Here is a 19,917-nt window from a genome sequence, read left to right as displayed (position 1 = left end):
AAGCACAGGTGCAATTGTGTGTGTTCTTGTTCTAACGTGTTGACTACGAATTCATTCTTGCTCCAAACGTGAACCAAGAATGGCGCTCCATCAATCCAAAACTCGCATCACCAAAAACTCGTAGTGGTCATACCATATATGGTTCACTGACTTTAGCACATTACCTTTTGCACCCAAAAGTCAATGGCATCATGGGAGAAAGTCAATTCTCAAGGATACCGAGGCTCCTTAGAGTTGACTGAACAAGTTGTCAATTCTCAATAAGGAATACTCATCTTGGATCGCCACGAGGCTTAGCACACGATAACCTATGCAACCTCCCATAGACTCGCGACTAAAGTGGAAACATCTGCATTATCCGAATGTTCCCAACTTGAACTCGATATGAGCCTGGCTTAGGCATAAGCCAGACACACAAGTGTATATTCTCAGACATCCATCATTGTCGAAGGTTGGAGAGAGATAGCGGAGTAACTCGCAAACGAGACCCACAAAGTTCAGACTCTATATACAATAGGGTAAGAGTACAACTACCCACTCGTGATTGTCTACGTTCACTTCTACTCTTTGATTGTTAATCCATTCCAAATTGACACCAAATCCCTAACGAGTCAATATTATAGTTCAACATGATAAGTTTTATGGTCTAGCATGTTGAACACCAAAATTCTATATACATGGCATTAAAACTCAACATATTACATGTTGAAGCTAAATAAGCCAATATTGGAACTCTACACGCATAACACTCTTAGCTTTACTGGCAGAGTCTTTTCTCTAGTACCGATGACACACTTATCCACACGCTCCCTATAAGCGAAGGCGTCATCATTATGAATGGTCACGCATAAGTTCTAATCTAAGGGTTCAACGCTCAATTTGCATAGCTTACAAGTGCAATTGAGACCAGGGTGGACAATTTAACATATCAAACTAAATGAGTTTAGACACCGTAACTCCTCATATCAAACACTATAGCTAACATTGTCACCACCCATATAATGCTAAGGCAATGACCTCCATGTTTACTGTGGACAAATGCGTCACCAATAGAAATGGTCACGCACGATGATTTTAAAGGTTTGAAGCCCATTATGCATGTAACCATGCATAGTGAGACATACGAATGGATACAGCACGAATAAGCCAAATGCATACAATGCTACAACATAAAGATATAAATCATGTGGCAGCATCAGTAGCATTTGCGGTGGTTGGACGAACTTCATTATTGCTCGGTGTAAGTGTGTACACTATACTTGAGCAAACTGTCTTCGCTTGAAGTTGCTCGCTAAAGATACTTGACTTTGGCGGCAACAAGTTGGTGACCTCCCGTGGCATGGTCTCCTCAACTATATTTACAACGTGCCTTAGATCTTCTACGACATACACCCGAGTGTAGCTCCCCACACATTACAGTGGGCAACGCTAGAGCTGCTTTGAGTCAAAGCGGCTAACAAGGGACATAGCTTTCCGAGGTGACCAAGTCTACCACATCGAAAGCAAACCCGTGATTCTACATGACACATACACCAAAGTGTGGCTTCCACAACTGGTGCACCGTGTGACACCGAAGCGGCTCACAAAGGCATCCTCTTTTCCAAGGAACTTAGAGCCACAACCAATAGGTTGCTTCTTTGGCAGGAGGAAGCATGAGCTCCCAATGACATTGACCCTTTTCTACTCAAATGATTCGTGGTCGAAGGTTCGGCAATAAAGGATACCTAAAACCACTACTAACAAACAATTTCCTAGACAAAGGGGGAGGAGGTAGAGGCACCTAAAATCACTTCCACCTCAATCACTCACTGAGGAATCCTCTTCCTCATTGCGTATTGATATTGCTTGTCTAGACGGCATGACTTGTCTGTACAATGAAATGCCACATAGACAATACTACGTAAAAAGATTCCATGCATCACCATACCCATACAATGCACCTAAGAAGCTTATTCTAAACCGTTTCTTATCTAAGCGATATACTCTACACGATCACATTAAAGTTAACCTACAATGTGAAAGTGAGAGGTAAACTAACTATACGTAAATCAAATAATATGCAGTACAAAATCTATGTAATGCATATGGAGTACTACATTTTAATTTTCTATCTTTGTTAAAGCTTTTAAGATTTCCTATGGCTCTTTTGTTATTATTAGACTTTGACACAACCCTAAGTTTCCGCTTTCCGCTTTTCTAACAAACCCTAGGACTAACTGCTCTGATACCATTTTCTGTGACGACACGTTTTTTTTTTTTTTTTTTTTTTTTGTTTGAAAGCATACAAACGGATCTTCACAGTGGCACGACCACATGTCGCTCAGCCAACATATGACACATGTCCCATAACATGCATCTGATAATCAGAGTTACATTTGACAGCGGAATATAGTAATCAATGTGCAGCGGAACACATATCATAAGCGGAAATACATCTAGTATACAATAGTTAATTACAACAAGAGCCATTTACAAGTCTAACTATTTAAGGCTTATATAACATATTACACTAATTACATTCTAAAATATAGGCTCAACAAATACATGTGCCATATAGGACACGAGCCATGGATAAAATACCCAAAATGCGGACTACCCATGAGTCCGTGACTTATGACTATCGCGATATGCTCCAATCATAGTATCTCACACGCTAGGTGGACGAGTCAATATCTATATCCGCAAAACCTGCAACCAAAGTATCAATGTCTGCACGGTTGCGGGGGTTGCCGCATCCGTACAGGTGGAATTATGAGCCCACCGCCTTAGCATAAATAATTACACTAAGACCTCAGAGGTATACTATTCACTGAGTTTTCGCAAAGAACCAACTTTTCATTTTTAGTCGTGCGAACACTATAACAGCTACCAATTTTATAAACTTTTGTTTGAAAAACCCCCATAGCTGATATAGCAAACACCGACTAATAGAAAACATTTAAATACTGTGGGTAGCTAGTATCATACGAAAAAGATTCGTTATATAACACAATGACATTTAATCATGCAACCATCCGATACCAATATACATAAATTCTTTTTCTATCAAGACTTTTATGCATACTAATACGTCTAGCAAAACTACATTTAAATCATGCATCCATCCGATACCAATATACATAAATTCTTTTTCTATCAAGACTTTTATGTATACTAATACGTCTAGCAAAACTACGTTTAAATCATGCAACCATCCGATACCAATATACATAAATTCTTTTTCTATCAAGACTTTTATGCATACTAATACGTCTAGCAAAACTACAATATACTTATCATGAAAACATCACACAATTTAAACAATGCTATACATGCTCATGATAGTCTTTTTGTTCATTATGAGCCTCACGCTCTCTTCATTATTATGAGCCTCACGCTCTCTTCTTTATTATGAGCCTCACGCTCTCTTCATTATTATGAGCCTCACGCTCTCTTCTTTATTATGAGCCTCACGCTCTCTTCTTTATTATGAGCCTCACGCTCTCTTCTTTATTATGGGCCTCATGCTTTATGCTTTACAATTCTAACTCTATACTCCTATTCTTTGCAAATCATGCTCTCTTCAAATACAATGAACCAATCAACATGAAGTTTTCTTTATTTTTCTTTGCATAATTGCAGTACATATTCAGACACTTTAAATCAATTCAAACATTTCATTTATGTATCATTTCATAACATCATTGATATTTCAACATAATTGAAACTACTTAAAACATTCAAAGCATACATGTTAACATATCGTCGGTTCAATAGAAAATCATCTATCATTTGCATTTTTATAAAATACGAAAATATATTTTCTCAGTGAGTAGAATACTCACCTTGGCTGTGCGGATATTAAGCACTAGGTCTCCTAGACACCACCATACAATGCATTACTGTAAAAACAATACATTGCACATTATTGACAACTTCTAATATAAGACTCACATATAGCTCTTAAATTGCTCAAGAGCTAACCCATGGAAAACCCATAATATTTTAAGGGTTCCAAACGCTTACCCATAAATTCTAGACACTAAAACTCAAACAATGTTAACTCAAAGTATTTACTAAGAGTTAGATATTAAAATAACTATTTAATTATTTACCTATAATATCAATGTCTAACCCATAATTAATTCCACTAACTCATACATTATTTTCACAAACACTTTTATAATAATATTAGCCTTAAAATTATATTCATTAATTTCTAGATTATTTCTCACTAACATTTTCTCAATATTATTAAACCTAATATTATTTCATAAATATTTTTACATCAATTACTAACATATTAACACGATTTAATCATCTAGATTTTTAATCACTTAAAAACCCCAAATTAGTTTAACCTATCAAATTAGGGTCTATAAACTTTAAATCATAATTTATAAACACTACCTCAAACACAATATTATTAACCCAATAGTTTTTTTTTACTAAGGTTAATCACAATAAATAGCATTTTAACAAAATACCCGAAAACTAATGTCTATAGAAAACTTACCAAAAATTCGCCAAACAAAGACCAAATGCTCGGGAAGCTCCTAGCAACTCCAAACTACCCATAATCTAGAGAAAACGCCAAGTTAAACTCATCTCTATAAGATTTATAAAAATCTCCAAAAATGCTAGTTTAGCGATTTACCTAAAAACGATCGGTAGAAACGTAGATCGAGCTTCGTAGATCACGTTACCGAAGTCGGATCGAAGATCGGACCGTTAGATCTTCGTAGATCAAGGATTTTCTATAAAATCCATAAGAGAAAAAATAAGGAGGAGAGGCACTGCCTCTCCGAAAGAAATAGAAAAGGCTGGCCTTTTCCTCGGAAAACAAGGCGCAGTGCGCCTTGTTCATTTTATTTTTTTTTGTCTGGAAGGGCCAAGTGGCCCTTCCTTTAAGTGAAGGTGGGGCGCAGGTGGCGCCCCACACTTCATATATATATATATATATATATATATATATATATATATATATATATATGTATGTATATATATTTTAATTTTAATTTTAATTTTTTTTTCTTTTTTTTTTCTTATTTAATTTTATTAATTAATTTCTTTTATGTTTATTTTCATTTCTAATTTATTTTCAATTATTTCAATTTTCTATTTTATTTAGACTTTAAAAATATCACTTTTTACATTTTAATAATACTAAAATTATTTTAACTATTCCTTTACTCAAATTTTATACTCTAAATATTAAATAATGTCCCGGACATTACAGGTATGCCCCAGTGATTTTGTAATTTCCCTTCCATTTAATTTGATTCTTATTCAACCCCCTCCAAAAAAATAAAACTTTGTTGAGTACTGGATTACATCTCTAGCTTTATTGTGGTAAAATTTTCAACATCAAATGCTAAATGCTTTTTTTTTTTCTAATTAATAAAAAAGTTAATTACATTTGCTTTACCAACTCCAATATCGTATGGATTCGGATCATGTCTTTCATTCTCTTCTTCTTGACAATTTATTTGTATGCCTACAACTTCCATTAGAACAGTTAATCTACAACATAGTTTCACTAGATCCATGTAAAATCCAACATAGTTTCACTAGATCCATCTACATGTAAAATCCAACATAGTTTCACTAGATCCATCTACATGTAAAATCTACAACATATATAGTTTGGATCAATGAAATAATTCGGTGATGATATGTAGATATCACATATTCTGTGCATCTTTGCAGACAGATAGAGCTCGTGGAATATTAGCCTTGACAGTAGAGGAGATGATGGCAAGATTTCTTGCTTATATTTGCTTTATTCTATTCATCTCGCTTATTTTAATTTTTAGGACATCATTCAATAAATGAGAAGAGTGTTACAAGGAGATTTTACTCGTTGGTGTCAATTAGGCGGTCTGTGGACTTTTGTTGCTCTCCACGACGCTTTTGGACTAATCGGTTTTATGTTACGTCAATTTGAACTTGCTCGATCTGTTCAATTGTGACCTTATAATGCAATCGTATTCTCTGCTCTAATTGCTGTTTTTGTTTCTGTATTCTTGATTTATCCTCTAGGTCAGTCTGGTTGGTTCTTTGCTCCTAGTTTTGGTGTAGCAGCTATATTTCGATTCATCATCTTTTTCCAAGGGTTTCGTAATTGGACATTGAACCCATTTCATATGATGGGGGTTGCCGGTGTATTGGGACACTCACAACGAGCTCTTTAAATTTAATTTTTCTCTAAATTTTTAACAAAAAAACAGAAGAAGTTACGAGTTAAAACTAACCAACTCTCAATCAAAAGTTAAATTTAGTAGTTAACTTTATCAATAAAAAAGTAGTATTTATTTAAAGTAACAAAACATTTAGAGAAATTGTTATTTAATAGTTTTAAAAAGTGACTAGTTAAATCAACAAAAGTAGATTTTTAGAGGTAAATTTAGAGAAATATAAAAGAGTTCATTGTGAATGCTCACGAGCAACAAAAAGCTCAACATGAGTGAGCTCTCAAAAACAAACCCAAACTAAAAAAACAGTGTTGAATCTGTAAACAGCAAACAGGAAATGGCGGTGTATGTTTATGACCTCAAATGGGTCATAAATGTCTCAGTCCTTTAAACCTAGGGCGTAAGCCAAAGAATGGGTTGCATAAAGCGGGTTGGGTCATGACCATCGTGAGACCCTTCAACCATATCCTTAAAAGACAATTCAATATTTTTAGTTTTTCCTTGATTTTTCAATTTAATTTTTATTATTTTTCAATGGAATATATGACACGTGACAAGAGTATTATAAGAATATAATAAAAAATGGCATTTTTTTTTCTTTTAATATTTTACATGCAGATTTCTTAAAAGGCAGGATCTTGCTGGTATGCTTCCACCATCATTGGGGAAGCTACCCTACCTTAAGGCAGTGTAAGAAGAGCTTCCAATTATTCATCTTTTTGTCTTATTACCAGAAAATTACATTATAAGCTTCTATACTAACATCAAAATTTTCTCTTGCTGATAGTGATTTCAATAGGAACTACCTTAGTGGTACAATACCACGTGAATGGGCTTCTACAAAGTTGGAAAATCTGTAAATAACTTGCTAAACTTTCGTGTCCAAGATTAGCCACTAAAACCTAACTACTGACCTAATTAATGGCATGAATCAATTGCAGGTCCATCAGTGCAAACAACTTATCAGGGCATATTGACTACTTGGGAAAGATTACCACTCTTAAATCTCTGTATGCTCTTATCTCTATATTAAAATCGTCACAAAGTTTCATTTGGTTTAGCCCTTGCTGTATTCTTGAAGGGCTGTATTTCAGGAGCATAGAGAGCAACCTGTTTTCTGGACCTGTTCCTTCTGAGCTTGGGAACTTGGTGGACTTGGAGAAACTGTCAGTGTTGTTTCTTTCTTCCTCATTTCTTTTTTCCAATTAACATTTGATTAATCATTTCTAAATTCTCAATGTGTTGTATTGGATAGAAATCCTTATCATAAATGAGTATTGGATTACCCTAAATTTAGGGATTTGATGAGAATTGAATTACCCTAAATGAAGAGATTTGATGAGAATTGAATTACCTGAAATGAAAGGATTTGATTAGGATTAGATTGGATTTGAATAAAGTCAAATTATTTTTAAGCTCTATCAATAGAGCCTCTTCACTACAAAAATGCATGCAAATAGCCACGTGCAGTTTGACACGTGTACAGTGTCGTACACGTGTCAAACAGTTAGACACGTACATTTTGACACGCGTGATACGCGTGTCAAATGTGCATGTCACGAACTGCACAATTTGACACGTGTATTCTAATACACGTGTCAAACCGATTTTTTTAAAAAACAATTCCAAATTGTTAGCCACGTGTATACATACATGTGGCTAAATGTGTGTGTATATATATATATATATATATATATATATATATATATATATATATATATATATATATATATATATTAAATCAAAAATATTGAATATTGCTATACGAATTCGAAACACATGCAGAACCAGTTTCGAAACACATGCAGAACCAGTCGTCGTCCACTTAGAACTGGCCGGTGGTCCGGTATTGACTAGAGAGAGAGAGAGAGCGAGAGACAGAGAGAGCGAGAGACAGAGAGAGCGAGAGAGAGAGATGGAGCGAGAGACAGAGACAGAGAGAGTGTTGACGGAGAGCGAGAGACAGAGAGCGAGAGAGTGAGAGAGAGCGAGAGACAGAGACAGAGAGGCGAGAGACAGAGCTCTGTTTACCAGAGAGAGTGTTGACGGAGAGCGTATGTGATTTCTCTCTTTCACACAAACCTGCATGTTTCTCTCGTGTTTATGTATGTGATTTCTCTTCTGGCTTATGATAAAATCTGTGAACTTGTAGCTCTGGGACTTCGGCTGGTGAGAGAAAATCGATGCCAACGATTCATGAAGAGTTGGACCGTCGCCAGAAATTGTACAGCCTTCTCATGCCGGTGATGAACCTGTAAGTACATCTTGACGACTTGCTTTTTTTTCTTTTTCTTTTTTTATGAATAAAATCTTTCATAGAACCGCAAACACTTATAACACTCCAGCGAAAAACTGGAACCCAATCCGAACAACCCCGATTACAACAACACCTCAGCCCACAAAGAACAAGCTAACAACAAGCCATGCTACTACAGATCGAGCTGCAAGCATGACACACCCAAGCCTTACAGGCTAACAGCACCAGAACTCAGAAAACAAAAAACCACCCTACAACAACTAACAGAAGAAGCTAGCGTGCAACACTAAAGAACAAACAAACAAATCAAGTCAAAAAACAATTAGCTATGTACATTCCACCGGAAAGCAAGTTCCAAGTTCTTTCTAGAGCACTTAGAACTGCCCTTTGCCATAAATATAGCTCCCACAAACTTCCCATTTAATCTGCGCTACAATGGACTCCTCAGTCCGAAGAGTATTGTGATGCATCAAGTCATTCTGCTGCCACCAAAGCTGGTAAACAGTAGCACCCTAAGTGTTGAGGGAGAGCGAGAGAGTGAGAGAGAACGAGAGACAGAGAGCGAGAGAGTGAGAGAGAGCGAGAGACAGAGACAGAGAGAGTGTTGACGGAGAGCGAGAGACAGAGAGCGAGAGAGTGAGAGAGAGCGAGAGACAGAGACAGAGAGAGTGTTGACGGAGAGCGAGAGACAGAGAGCGAGAGAGTGAGAGAGAGCGAGAGACAGAGACAGAGAGGCGAGAGAGAGAGGTGAGAGCGCGCATAGAGAGAGAGAGCGAACGAGAGTGTATAAAAAAAAAAAAAAATTCTTTTTGAAACTTAAATTAAGAATGCTCATCAGGTGGGCGCGGGATAACTCCCGCGCGCCTACCTACACCATTCCGGGACGTGTATTTAAATACACGTCCCCAATTGTTAAAATTTTATTTAATTAAAAAAATTATATTTAAAAAAAATAACATTTTGACACGTGTATTTAATACACGTGTCCAATTGGACACGCGTATTAAATACACGCGTCCAATTGGACACGCGTATTAAATACGCGTGTCCAATTGTTAAAATTCTATTTAATTAAAAAAAAAATTATATTTGGAAAAAAATAACAGTTTGACACGTGTATTTAATACACGTGTCTAATTGGACACGCGTATTAAATACACGCGTCCAATTGGACGCGCGTATTAAATACGCGTGTCCAATTGTTGAAATTCTATTTAATAAAAAAAAAATTATATTTGAAAAAAATAACAGTTTGACACGTGTATTTAATACACGTGTCTAATTGGACACGCGTATTAAATACACGTGTCAAATTGGACGCGTGTATTTAATACACGTGTCCAATTGGACACGCGTATTAAATACACGTGTCAAATTGGACGCGTGTATTTAATACGCGTGTCCAATTGGACACGTGTATTACATACAAGCGTCCAATTGTGGCGGCTGTACAATTTGACACGTGTCTCATAAGACACGTGTCAAATTGGACGCGTGTCTACAGTAACCGGTACTGTAGACACGCGTCCAATTGTCAGTATTTTTGTAGTGCTTGTACACAATCAAATAAAAAAATAAGAGCAAGATGTAGTCCTATTTGGGCTCTTTCCTAGTGGTGGACGTAGGTGTCTAAGACCGAGCCACCTGTAAAATCTCGTCTCATTTTCTCTCTTTATTCCGCTTTATATTTAATTTTCCATTGCATTATGAATTTCTTCACAATTATATACATAATAATTTAACATTAGAGTTGGTCGAACCGGTCTTAAGTTTTCATATGGTGACTGCAGCGTTCTTAAGGCTAACAATCTCACAGGAGAGTTGCCTGCATCTCTCACTAATCTGACCAAATTAAAAGAATTGTAAGTGGTCGTAAACTTTTCCATTGCTTTACTAGCCATAACTTTTGATATTTCCTCGAAAATATTATGTTTTTTGTTTCACTCAACCGTGTTACCATTTGGCTTATATGCAGTAGGATTAGCAGTAACAACTTCACTGGAAGAATGCCTGAATTCTTTCAAAGCTGGAAACAACTTCAGGAATTGTATGTGATTTTACGACACTGCAGTGTAAATCTCTTCTACCTGAAATTTTCAGGTGTAATCTAAATCCATTGGAATTGTGTTCTTAACAGAGAGATCCAAGCTAGTGGTCTTGAGGGGCCTATTCCTCCTAGCATTTCTGTCTTGAGTAATTTGACCGAGCTGTGAGTTCTGCTTTCTAAGTTAACATTCTTGAGTGCGTAATCTTTTGATAAGTAAGATTATGCATAATCTCTATGATATATTCATGTGATTTTTAAACTAATAAAATGTATTGCTGAACACAATAACAGTTCTCGATGATGCTATTCTATGCAGAAGGATTAGTGACTTACGAGGAGAGGGTTCACCTTTTCCACCATTACAAAAAATGACAAGCCTGGAAAAATTGTATGGCTTTTTTATGTTGTAAAATGCTCTGCAATTGGAATAATACACCTCTTGTAGCAACACTTACATGAAGTTGGTTTATGGTTCAGGATGTTGAGGAGTTGTAATATCTCTGGACCAATCCCTGCATATATCTCAGAACTGGCACAGCTGAAAAGATTGTAATTCTTCTGTTTATTCTTCTCTCTACTTTTTAGTGCAGTACATGGAGATTAAGACTCGTATAATAATATTTACATTGAAATGTGTGGATTTATCCTACCAGTGGAGCTTCTTGCAATTTGATAACTTGCTAAATGCTAATCTTTGGCATTCATAGAAGTTGGAGACCTTTTAATGTTAGCTTGATAAAATAGAATGTACTATTAGGTGTTAGGATTTCAAGAGATAGGATGGTGTCTGCTTTCTAATGAACGTGACTTACAATGCCAAGACAGAATGTTAGCCAAGTACACATATAGATTAGTAAGATACTGAAATTGCATTGGTTTGGAACACCTGTACATCTCATTAGTTTGGTATGACATGAAAGCCTCTTGCATTTTCAGAGGTTTGCTTGATAACTGAGAGTTTTACTACATAAACCACACAATACATAACAGTGACAACCAGATCTAGAATTTTATGCTAGGAAAGGCAAGTAACTTAAGATTGGGAGAGGTTATTCATAATACCATGATAATGAATGAATCAAGGTCATTCGAAAAGAATCAAGGTTGAGATTAGTCATTTAGGTGTATCCCGCACATAGATATTTGTTTTAGAGAGTGTTTGATGAGACGAATTCTAGCTGCTTAAGCCCATTTCTTTAGCTACCATATCTATAAATACCATTTGTGTGATGCTCACTTGGTTTATTCTGTGCAGCAATGTACTCATCAGATACACACTCGGTACTCATTGGGTTGTCAATTGAAAATATAATATACTGACATCTCCATTGATCAAGTAGTTGACATCTTATCAGCATCTCTATCAATCTTCTGTTCCGATATTTATGCTAATTTTTAGGCACATGCTATTCTATATTTAAATATTTACTGTTAATAGGAGGCATAGGGGAGTCAATCGTTGCAAATGGTCGTCCTCTCGCACTTTTAAATCTAGAAAAGAAGATTAAAAAGAAGAAGCAGCAGTTAATGTGCTATTGGTAGAGAAAAGACACATCTCTTTAAAATGATGTCTGTGTTTACATTGAAATAGAAAAATAGATTTTGAACTTGTGTTTTTTTCTTGATCTTCCTCTCTTTTGTTGTATTTTTCATGTACTATTCTCTATTTATTTTTTATGGGTTGGGTTCTTTGCTAGAAGACAATTAAAAATTACACCCTTAATTGTTCTTGAGAGTTAGGCATAGTATCCAAAACATAGGGGTTATGTATGATTGTTAATGTATATGGGTAGTGGTTTGTGTTTTTAGTTTGAAAATGTGTTTTTATGTGACATAAAGGCGAGAAATATTATTAGAAGTGTATTAGGTCCACATTTGAGAAAATTTCTATCGAGTAGGCCTACTTATTTTGAGAAAGCTCCAAAGATGTAGAGTTGACTCTTTACTTTAAAAACTTTAAAAATTAAAAAAGAAAAAGAAAAACAAAAAGAGAATCGCCGTGTTGCCACCCACAATGGAAGAGCAAGGTGGCCGCGCGGCCACTCCACACCTGTTGTGGTGGTGCGGCCACCCAGACCAGATTGGATGTGGCCACATGCCCACTCTAATTGTATTCCTTTTCTCTTTTTTTTTTTTAAAAAAAAAAAAATTAAAGAATAAGTTAATTCCTACTTACAAGAGTTAAGCACCTGTTTTGTTAAAATATTCATATAATAACGTTTGAAATGTTTTACAAAAAGTGTTCTATATTTTGAGAAGTGTTTTGTGTTTTGAGTTGTTTATTAATATATTTGAGAAGATTGAAAAATTCAAACTGAAAACAGAAAACAAGAATACAATGCATTGCAAACACAACCAAGTTTTCCGTGAGACAATTTGCATCATGGTGAAAGCCGAGCCCCCCAAGTGAAAGCAACCCCTCTCTCCTCAGTGAGAGTGATTTTAGGAAGTCCCATTCTTGCTATTTTTTGTTTTCCTTGTTTTTTCCTGGAATTTCTTTGCTTGAATGTAATGAAACTCTTATCTTACCTGGAAAAAAGGCTAGGGTTCCTTACCTAATCAATTCATTTGATCAATTTCCTTCTCTTTCAATTCCCTTGCTCTTTACTTTTTGTTTTCTCTCGACCTTTTAGTTCCCCACAAAACACTCTCATTTAGGAAACACACATATCTCTTTTGTTTACCATATTCACTCGAAAAATTATTTATAATTTTTTGTTCTTATGACATCTGTTTTTCTTTCTTTCATTTTTTTTTTCTTTCTTTTGCAGAGATCTCAGCTTCAACAGATTGGAAGGAAAAATTCCAGATTTCGGAGTTCTAACAAGCTTGGACACCATGTAAGCAATCTAAACTCATGAGGAAGGATAACTTACAGCATGATGCCTAGGGGCCTTGTTAATGTATGTTAAGCTTGAATACGACATTGAGTTACTTTCCTAAGACAATTCATAGGTTTTTGGTCCTTTCAGGTCAGATAGGAATTCATCAGCATATAGAGTTAGTACCAAGACATAAATAAAAGATCTTTTTTTTCAGCTTTTGGTACACAGTTCTTTAATTTTTTTTGTCATGCAAGTACTGCAATACTATATAAGTTTTCTATAAGAAAAGTTAGTGCAGCAGCTAGTTTTGATACTAAATACTTTGAACCGGATTTACTAGAATACAAGTAGCACATATTCACACAGTTGTCACCTTTAGGATTGTAGCATGCCAAAGAGATGAGGCAAAAGTTTTAACCCTCATCCATTTGGAATGGGCTATTATGATAACAAGTCATGTCTGAAGGCTTCATACATATGGAATCTGCTCACAGAAGTTTAGAATTTAAATATTTTTTCAGTATGAATGTTTAAAATAGTAACAATCTGAATGTTTCTAACAGCAATGTGATTTGATAGATATCTGACGGGCAACGTGCTCGATGGGCCTATTCCAGATTGGATCAAGAGCAGAAATAGCCGCTAGTATGTTTTCTATCGTAACTTCTACATAAATTTTGAATGAGATTCCCATTCATTTATGTATTACACTTATTTTTGACTGCAGAAGGTTATTCATTTAAGTTGTTAACATGATGCCTTGTATATCTAGATACATGTACGTGAAATCCTACTGTTGATGGTGCTTCATTGCATGACCTCAGTAGGTGTCAGCTGTGGGGGAAATAATCCCTTTCAACTTCATTTCCATCTTCCACCATGTGGTGTCACCTAGATTTAGCGTCAATTTTTCATTCCCTTGTTTGATGTTTGTTTTTATATCTGGCAAGTTAACCCAATTATGCCACTAGTGTTTGTTTAGCTTTGACAAATCCAGTGTGAAGCCTAAGAAATGTTGTAGTATTGTAAATAGATCACAATGCTGTCTTAGACTACTAATATATGGCCTTTCTCAGAACATCCATAAAGATGGTATTTAGCTGTATTTTCATTGTTTAGCTAATTATTGTAAGAAGGCCTAAAGAGCATGTGTCAAAGGGTGGTTGGTAAGGTAATAAGTTTGTATAGAGTTCTCCGGGTTATGAGACTCTTTCTAATACAAAATCCATCTAAATTAGATCAATTTAAATATGAACATCAAATATTTCATTATGGTTCAATAAGCTTTTCTTTTTTCTTTGGGGGGGTTGGATTACAAAGACTAAAAGAAATTATGCTTTTGTGCAGCCAAATAGACATATCTTATAAAAAATTTTCCTCAAAATCTGCACCACCTACTTGTCCAGACAATCTGTAAGAATTTTTTTCTTTCTTGAGAAAAACCTACTTGAGCTTTACAACTTTGCGTTCTTAATATACTTGAAATTTTTATTTGTGGAACTAACTTGTTTGTGATTCAACAGAAATTTGTTCAGAAGCTTTTCTGGATCAGACAACTCGTAAGCATCTCTTTTGTTATACTTCTAAGAAAAAGGAGCCTGTATATATATACTTATGTTTCATTTCAATATTGTTTTTAACATAATAATTCGTCTTCTTTGTGCTACATTTTAATCTAGAATACTTACAGAGTGCCTGAAAAATAATCCATGTCCAAAAGGTACATATCTTAGAACCAATACAGAATTTATATTTCTTCAATTTTTTTATAATAAAAAAAAATAAAAAAAGAAAGACAGAAGAAAATTGGCCAATCTTTCATAATGAATAACAAGAAGATTAAACTATCAAACATAATTGAATCTCTCTTCTTACATGTTTGGTTGCATCTAATTACCATGTAATGATACTCTCCAGATCAGTACTCATTGTATATAAATTGTGGTGGAAGGGCAACCACCATTGGAGGCATCAAGTATGAAGAAGATATAGATCCAGGAGGTTCAGCAAAATTTTTTCGCATGACAAATGATACTTGGGGCTTTAGTAGCACAGGATTTTTTTGGGATGTTTCGAGTACCTCAAAGGACTATGTAGCAGAAAATGTATCCAGGCTCGGAATGAGCGACTCCCTATTATACATGAATGCACGTCTCTCGCCTCTTTCTCTAACATATTATGCGCGCTGCTTGGCAAATGGAAATTATACTGTGAAACTTCATTTTGCTGAGATAATACTTCGAGACAACATATCTTTTTACGGTGTTGGAAGACGGATGTTTGATGTTTATATACAGGTACAGGTAGTCAATCAGATTGTTTTTCTTCTTTGTGTGCTATAGAAGATAATTTAACTGAATTACTTTGTTACAGAATGCATTGGCACTGAAGGATTTTAATATTGAAAAGGAAGCACAAGGAGTTGACAAAGCAGTCATTAGGATTTTTACAGCAGTTGTTAAGAATAAAACTTTGGAGATTCGCTTTTATTGGGCCGGGAAAGGGACACAAGATATCCCAGAGAGAGGAAAATATGGTACTCTTATATCAGCTATCACCATACATTCTGGTGAGTCACACAGGTTGTACGTTCTGTGTTTCTTCTTTAACATCGTGATTCATGAGACATTACTAGTCTATGCCACGGTGCCATCCCCCCTCTCTCTCATACTAAGCGTGGAATTTCTCAATTTTCTATGTCTTCTACTCTGGGAGTAGATTGACAAAATAAAAGATGTTTAATATAGTGGATGCAGCAATCCCCATAACTCCTGGATGCAAAATAAAATATTTACAAGAAGGTTAAATGTACAGCTTGGTGGAAGACTAATCCAGATTTTTGTCTTACACCTCTCTTTTGTTCTTCTTTATTATTTAATCCATGTCTTGAACCACCAAGAAATATCCTCTTTTACCCCAGCTTCACCTATATATACATTTATGCTACTACAGACAAGTGAAAAAAATGCAGTTGTACAATCACTGTTCTTTGCAACCTTTATCTGCAGATTTCAAACCTCCCGATGCAGAGAAAAAAATGCAAATAAAAAATAAGATATTTCTTGTGGTCGGAACTGCAGTTTTAGTGTCAAGCCTTGTTTTCACGATTTTAGGAATTCTTCGGTGGAAAGGCTATTTAGGAGGCAAGACATCAAGGGAACAAGGTAATTTAGTTCAGATGTATTAACTAGTCTAAGCACCCAAGTAGTCTTGTAATGTTTTAAGATGCAATCCAATGTCTTAATCTCGTTGCTTTTGTAGAGCTGAAAGGATTAGATCTGCAAACTGGTTTTTTCACCTTCAGACAAATTAAAGTTGCCACAAACAATTTTCACTCTGCAAACAAGCTTGGGGAAGGTGGCTTTGGATCTGTATACAAGGTAATCTACTATTTCATCATTGTCTTCTATCTTTGTATGAAAGCATTAAATATGTTTTTCTTCTCTTTTTTTACAACTTTTACTGATCCATTAAATTTTCAGATAGAGTTTATGCATTACCAATAATGCAAATTATACCTTGAATGCAGGGCACATTATTAGAAGGTACCATAATTGCCGTCAAGCAACTTTCTTCTAAATCAAAGCAAGGCAATCGAGAGTTCGTAAATGAAATAGGAATGATCTCTGGTTTACAACATCCGAATGTTGTTAAGCTGTATGGATGTTGTATTGAACAAAATCAATTATTGTTGGTATACGAATACATGGAAAACAATAGCCTTGCACATGCTTTGTTTGGTAAGCTTTGTGTTTGATCCCTGGCATGTATATTATATTGATTATAATTTATAAAAAGAATAGGAATTGCATGCCATGAATCATATAGGTTGAACTAAAATGTTCAATATCATTGATTGAGCTATAAAACACAAATTGCAGGTCCAGAGGAAGGTGATGTGAAATTGGACTGGCCTACAAGGCATAAAATATGTGTCGGCATAGCAAGAGGACTAACTTTCTTGCATGAGGAATCACCACTGAAAATTGTTCATAGGGACATCAAAACTACCAATGTACTTCTAGATAGGGACCTTAACCCTAAGATTTCTGATTTTGGGTTGGCCAAGCTTGACGAAGAGGAGAACACCCACATTAGCACTCGAGTTGCAGGAACTATGTGAGCTACCTTTATCTCTTTCCTTCACTTTGATATTAAATTTTTCTTCTGTTCTTTTTGTACAAAATATGCATCAAAATGTCTCTTAAGTCAAGTTTCTTCTCTAATTAGTGAATCAGAATATGGTGGAAATTGAAGTATCCATAAACTAGTTCAAGTATGCGTTGTACCATGGAAAAATTCTGGCTTAAGTATTACTAGTAGGTTGTTTTTGTTAGCCATCTACATTTGCGACCTAATTGCACTCTTATTAGTATCCCTGCTTAACAAATTATTTTCTAAGCATGATAGACTTAAGTATGATCTACATACTTAGTTTACCTCAAGCTTATATGCAATTGAGTAACAGCACAGACTTCTCTCATAAAACAGAAACTGCAGAATGCAACAAAAGGATTAGAAAATCTGTTTATTTAAAACTTTTTAACTTCATATGATGAACTCTACCTCTAATTGTTACTCTCCTCCTCATACAAGGAGTAAGCAATATACAGAATATTGTATTTATATGTTCATGTTTCCCTGTATGGCTAATGGTGCATGATTGCTTCAATTAACAATTTGCAAGGGCAAATATCAGTAACAGATACAGTTAGTCCTCCACCAAAATAAATATTAAGTGCATCCGACAAGGCCTGCAGTAGTTAAGAATACAAACTCTTCTTTTTGTTCTTAGTTGAAATTTTCACTCTTTCTTGTGCAACAAACTTGTGACGAGATAATGCAAGCTTTATTTATGGCACTGATTAGTTGCCAAGATCCCAATAAAATTACTAAGATGGGAAATCATGTACCTAAAATTCTTTTGTTATAGAGTTGTTTGATAGTGAAGCTTGTTGCCTCCTACAAGTGAACCCTTACTAATAGAATGATCTTTTTGTGCAGAGGATATATAGCACCAGAATATGCATTATGGGGGTATTTAACATATAAAGCAGATGTATTTAGTTTTGGAATTGTTGCATTGGAAATTGTTGTTGGGAAGAACAACATGAAATTTCGACCTAATGAGGATTTTGTGTGCCTTCTAGATTGGGTAAGATAGGTCTTCATCAATTTCTTTTGATACATGAAACTAAAAGCATAATTTTGAGCCCTAGTCGATCATTTAATGATTTATCTATTTGGCTTTATCATTGTATTTTCCTATATCATAGATCCTCATCAAAGTCTCTATGTGCACTCTAGTTTATCTTCATTGATATCAAAGTCTCTCTCTTTCTTTTCTTTTTTTCTTTTTCTTTTTTCTTTTTTTTGGGAAGAGGGGGCGGGGGGTGAGCTGGGGTGGGTAGGATTTGAGAGGAGCCCTAAGTAACATTATTATATGGAATGGTTGAGATAAGTTGATGTTGACAATATACGAATATCATCAATCTAGATCAAATTTCATTTTCGTTTTTCATTGTAAGTTATTAACTTATCATCTGAGATTTGTATTTAATTTGCTCAACATTGATAATAAAAGTAAAGAAAGTTTAAAAATAATTTGCATTATAATGCTAATTTGTTTCCTTTTCCATTTTCTTCTCCATTCTTATATAGGCCCTTGTTTTACAACAAAAAGGGAACTTGATGGAGTTGGTGGATCCAAAGTTGGGGTCTAACTTTAGTAAAGAAGAGGCAGTAAGAATCATTAAGGTAGCTCTATTATGTACTAATCCATCGCCAGCACTTCGACCCACAATGTCTGCAGTAGTGAGCATGCTTGAAGGCCGAACTGTTGTTCATGAGTTGATCATGGATCCAAGTATTTATGGCGATGAGTTGAGATTTAAGGCTTTAAGAGACCAGTTTGATCAGATCTTAGGACAGAGCTCAAGTGACACTCAAGGTCTCATTCAATCATCAAATGCCACAATGGTTGGCTCTTCTGCTACATTATCAAGTCGATCTTAATTCTGGATAAAATGACCATAACATTGCCCTCCTGGTGATGAAAAGTTCTTGCTTCATGTTAAGAAATTATGTTGGATCCACTGGTTGGAAAATATTTGTGTTCGGTTACAATTCTTGGGTAAAATATGACGTTGAATGTACATCAATTAGTGTAAATTCTTCATTTGCATGATTAAAACATTTGATATTGTAGCTCATGCTATGTTCCTGTGAGTTATTGTGGAAAATGTTGTTAGAGCAAACTAAGGTTTCTGGTACGGTGTGAATGGCATATTCTTCGATGTTCTTTACATTTCTCAAATATCTTAAACAACTAAAATTAAGAGGCCCTTATAGGAATCTCGCTCCGATGTCTAAATTTGCTTATGAGATAAAAGTATGCTCAATGCATAAAATATTCAGTCTGTTGTTTATACTTGGGATATGAGCATATTTATAGGCAAAGATGTGGAGTCAAACCTAAATTAGGTTTATTCCTTCCACTTAAACTGGGAGTACCTAGAGTTTAATTTGGTCTGGAAGTCCTATCCTCATTCAACCGAGAGTTGGACTGTTGACCAGATTATTCAAGTAGTTCTTATTAGACTCGAATTGGGACTA

The 19,917-nt window shown here is 35.3% G+C and overlaps 1 protein-coding gene and 2 long non-coding RNA genes across 3 annotated transcripts; 2 read left to right on the top strand and 1 right to left on the bottom strand.

The window, feature by feature from the left end:
• Positions 1-2,389: 2,389 nt before the first annotated feature.
• On the bottom strand, positions 2,390-4,797 carry LOC133868195 (uncharacterized). Its single transcript, XR_009900301.1, has 4 exons — positions 4,637-4,797; positions 4,496-4,560; positions 3,825-3,881; positions 2,390-2,709 (listed from the first exon to the last, which is right to left on the bottom strand). It is a non-coding gene; the product is annotated as an uncharacterized LOC133868195 (long non-coding RNA).
• Positions 4,798-7,000: 2,203 nt separating this feature from the next.
• Positions 7,001-7,330, top strand: LOC133868198 (uncharacterized). The gene is made up of 3 exons (XR_009900305.1): positions 7,001-7,029; positions 7,115-7,183; positions 7,268-7,330. It is a non-coding gene; the product is annotated as an uncharacterized LOC133868198 (long non-coding RNA).
• A 1,026-nt stretch (positions 7,331-8,356) lies between these two features.
• On the top strand, positions 8,357-19,601 carry LOC133869218 (probable LRR receptor-like serine/threonine-protein kinase At1g07650). The gene is made up of 19 exons (XM_062306175.1): positions 8,357-8,427; positions 10,221-10,292; positions 10,406-10,477; positions 10,568-10,639; positions 10,794-10,865; positions 10,955-11,026; positions 13,249-13,317; positions 13,882-13,947; positions 14,650-14,715; positions 14,826-14,861; positions 14,982-15,022; positions 15,220-15,599; positions 15,676-16,000; positions 16,311-16,466; positions 16,564-16,682; positions 16,832-17,042; positions 17,184-17,421; positions 18,307-18,457; positions 18,964-19,601. The coding sequence occupies exons 1-19, from the start codon at positions 8,357-8,359 to the stop codon at positions 19,315-19,317; spliced, it is 2,643 nt and encodes an 880-aa protein (XP_062162159.1). The 3' UTR covers positions 19,318-19,601.
• The last annotated feature ends 316 nt before the right edge of the window (positions 19,602-19,917 follow it).

Source organism: Alnus glutinosa, chromosome 5 (genome assembly GCF_958979055.1).
Source record: "Alnus glutinosa chromosome 5, dhAlnGlut1.1, whole genome shotgun sequence".
NCBI lineage: Eukaryota > Viridiplantae > Streptophyta > Magnoliopsida > Fagales > Betulaceae > Alnus > Alnus glutinosa.
This window is presented reverse-complemented; position numbering and strand designations above follow the sequence as displayed.